Source organism: Suricata suricatta, chromosome 8 (genome assembly GCF_006229205.1).
Source record: "Suricata suricatta isolate VVHF042 chromosome 8, meerkat_22Aug2017_6uvM2_HiC, whole genome shotgun sequence".
Taxonomy (NCBI): domain Eukaryota; kingdom Metazoa; phylum Chordata; class Mammalia; order Carnivora; family Herpestidae; genus Suricata; species Suricata suricatta.
The window spans coordinates 139444700-139448191 of NC_043707.1; the positions used below are offsets into that span (position 1 = coordinate 139444700).

The following is a 3492-nucleotide window of genomic DNA, read 5'->3' on the forward strand; positions in this document are numbered from 1 at the left end:
GTCTGGCCACCGAGCTGCTGGTGTGCCTGCAGCTTCCCTGCAGCACACGTGACACCAGGGAGGAGGGGACTCTGCCTGGCACAGACTCAGCGTTCTCCAGGACACGCCATCTGTCTGTGATCTGCCCACACGGGTCAAGATCACAGATCACTCGGCAACTCGGCGTGGCGACGGCGGGGAGACTGCCGGTGCGCACGTTTGTTAGATCAGTGACTGGTTCTCTGAAGTCATTCAAGCATCCATTCCACAAACACTGACCGGACACCCACCACACTCCAGGCAGCACGGGCCGGGCGTGCACTTACCTTCATCACGTTATCGACGGTGAAGCCCGTGTTCTCGGTGCCCAGGTCTTTCAGGAGCCGGGCCAGGAGGTCCATCTGACTCATTGCCAGATGAGCCGACGAGTTGGCTTTTAATGGCTGTACCAAGTAAGGGGGGATGATCTGCAGAGACCTGACTTCCTTAAACAAGGCCATTTCCTATAAAAACCAACATAACTTGTTAATTCTTACTGGAAAATGCTAGAGGCAACTTAGTATAATTTAGTACGATCCTCAAAGTAACCGTTAATGGAAAAAATAGGGAATGAAAAACGGCAGTAAAATAATTTAATGATAACAATAAGCTCATACTTCCATTTAAGGGGCACGGATGAAAAATAAGACCGGATGGGAGTCTGGCTGGCTCAGTCGGTTGAGCGTCCGACTCATGATTTTGGCTCAGGTCATGATCCCAGGGTCACGGGATTAAGCCCTGCGTCAGGCTCTGTGCTGAGCGTGGAGCCTGTTTCAGATTCTCAGCCCCTCCCGCCCTCCCCCTCCACTCCTCTCCCCACTCACACTACTCTCTCTCAAAACAAAAACAAAAATCCCTAAAGCGAAAGAAATAAAACCATGATCACCTAGAGATAAATTGAAGTTTTACACAAAATCTGATGTAAAGCTTAAGATTTCTCTTCTCAGGAGTTCCAAATTTTAAGAAAAAGGCTTTCTAATTTCTAAAATTCTAAAAGAAGGGAGTGCTGCGTTAGTATTTATGAAATGTCAACGGAGAGCACAGGGTGCGGGCCGCTGGCCGACGTGGCCCTGGTGGGCTCACAGGACAGCCAGGAAGTCCAAGCCCGCCAGCAACAGACGAGTCTTCCTGTAATTAACCCGTTCATCACTTAGCAACCAGACACAGAAAGAAAAGTGATAAGATACTGAAGCATACGGGCTGCAGCATAGAAATAAACTCGTTCCTAACAGCCCGCAGGCCACGCTGCTCAGACGGCCTCTGGTTTTGGCAGCAGTTCCCTTTACGGCTGGGCCCTCGGGGCTCTGCACACAAACGGGAGAGAGAGGAGAAGCGGGAGGGACCTGAGAGCTGCGTGGGCGGCGAGCCCCCACCCACAGCCCGTTCACAGCCGGCCCGCTATCTGCTCTCATTTTCTTTTCCTTTTTTTATTAAAAAAAATTTTTTTTAATGCTTTTTATTTTTGAGAGACAGCGTGAGCAGGGGAGGGGCAGGGAGAGAGGGAGATACAGAATCCGAAGCAGGCTCCAGGCTCTGAGCTGTCAGCACAGAGCCCGACGCGGGGCTCGAGCCCATGAACTGTGAGATCGAGACCTGAGCTGAAGTCGGACGTTCAACCGACTGAGCCCCCCAGGCTCTCATTTTCAACACACCTTTTGGAGGCTGCCATCTCCCCCAGCTGAGTCACAAGCAAGAGGGTGTGTCCGGAAGGACTTGAGCGTCACTTTCACCTAATTATTAGTGTAACTGCCGCCTCTTTCATTCTCAACTACAAACTCAAGTTCGTTAAAGGAAGTGAGGTGAGCGGTTCTTCATGCTGGAAACAGGACCCTCTAGGAACCACGAGCGCTCTGGACCCGTCCCGACAGAAGCTCGAACAGAATTTACACGGCTCCTGAGGCCCGAGCGTGGACCCGGGGTAAGGGCGGCTGGTACTTCCCACAATGCCGGCCGGAGGAGGCGCGTTTGCGGAAAGAGCACAGCTCCTCAGATTAAGGTCATCGCACACTTATTGTCTCTCTGCCCCCAGCTTCCACCCTGGTTCAGCTTTCCGTCTCCTTTCACTGGACGCTACCGGCCTCGATACGAGGCAGCCAAACCGCACTTTCCCAGGCTTACGTCTGCGGTGAAACGGCCTTCCGAGCACAAGGACGTGAAACGGGGAGTCACGGAGGGGAGCGCCAGGCAAACGGCTGCAGGTCACAGGCTGTCATCTACGGCATCAGACGCTGCGGTGCAGCCCGTACCTGAATGAAGTTGGACGCTGTGGTGCGGAGGCGAGCGGAGGAGTCTCCGGTCCTGGTGAGCAGCACGGGCACAGTTCTCTCCACGCAGTGAGCGGTTTCGGGCTTGCCCAGCTTGTGTTTAGGAATATATTGCGTAATTACCATCTTCAACAGCTTCAGAGAAGCCTGAAAGACCTAAGGGAAAAGGGATGAAGGCAGAGGAGCTCTGGGACCGTCACCGTGAACAATGAACATGATGCTCTGTTGCTGCCGGAAGGTTCCGGAGCAGGTGAACTGAACACGGCCTCCGGAACACGGCGCCCCGCGCGGGGAAGACAGGTGCGTGCGCGCCCCGCCTGGCTGGGGAAGCGCAGATGCGGTGCGGCCGGGGCGAGCCCGCGCTCACGGCCCTGGCAGGGTCGGGGGCTCAGCCGCAGCCCCGGTGCCTCAGGCCCCCTGAAGCATCAGAACATCAACCGAGTGTCTGCCGGCTGCGGGGAGATCGGCAGGCGAGCCCTGGCCTTAAAGAGCGGGCCCGCTGTGGCGGTTCCCTGCGCACGCCTCGAGCCAGAGAACCTGGATTCCCAGCGGCTCCCCGAGCCCCTGGGGCAGAGCCGGGGCCACCGAGGGATGGAGGGGACTCACGGGGGTCACGAGGTCTCTGATGGCTCTCCTCACGAGGAAGATGGACGCTCGCAGCACGTTCTTCAGCTCCTCCCTAGGCGACCCGATGGGCATCTGCATCAGCTGCCTACACAGTGCGAGCAGAGCCTCTTCCCGACACGACCACGTCTTGGAGTAGGCCCCGGCGACCTGCCACAGACCGAGGCCGGCCCTGCTCAGAGCCGGCACTTCAGGGACGTCACCGCCACCCCCCAGGACCCTGTGACCCGAGCCTCTGTTTATTTCAGACGGAGGAAAATCTCTTGGAAGAACAGAATAAATATGTGCACTTGAAATAATTTCCCTAACAGGGAACACTAAAGGCCCTGATAAAACATGGAAAGTGTCAAGTTCCCCCAGGAGAGATACTGTGAAGCTGGGGGCCAGGGGCCAGGGAGCCGGGGGACCAGGGGGTCAAGGGGCCAGAGGCCAGGGGGCCAGGGGCGCCAGGGAGCCGGGGGACCAGGGAGCCGGGGGCGCCAGGGAGCCGGGGGACCAAGGGGTCAAGGGGGCCAGGGAGCCGGGGGACCAGGGGCGCCAGGGAGCCAGGGGACCAGGGGGTCAAGGGGCCAGAGGCCAGGGAGCC

At 57.2% G+C, this 3492-nt stretch overlaps 1 protein-coding gene across 1 annotated transcript; it reads right to left on the reverse strand.

The window, feature by feature from the left end:
- Positions 1-141: 141 nt before the first annotated feature.
- On the reverse strand, positions 142-3343 carry LOC115299288 (centrosomal protein of 104 kDa-like). The gene is made up of 3 exons (XM_029948660.1): positions 2889-3343; positions 2265-2438; positions 142-482 (listed from the first exon to the last, which is right to left on the reverse strand). The coding sequence occupies exons 1-3, from the start codon at positions 2985-2987 to the stop codon at positions 228-230; spliced, it is 528 nt and encodes a 175-aa protein (XP_029804520.1). The 5' UTR covers positions 2988-3343; the 3' UTR covers positions 142-227.
- Between the last annotated feature and the right edge of the window lie 149 nt (positions 3344-3492).

Bases quoted from the DNA above. Each gene is read 5' to 3' on its own strand.
- LOC115299288 (XM_029948660.1), bottom strand. From the start codon at position 2,987: ATGCAGATGCCCATCGGGTCGCCTAGGGAGGAGCTGAAGAACGTGCTG. The intron at 2,439-2,888 runs GTGAGTCCCCTC...CTTTTCCCTTAG, and splicing joins TCAGAGACCTCGTGACCCCC to GTCTTTCAGGCTTCTCTGAA. The intron at 483-2,264 runs GTACGGGCTGCA...TGGTTTTTATAG, and splicing joins CAGCGTCCAACTTCATTCAG to GAAATGGCCTTGTTTAAGGA.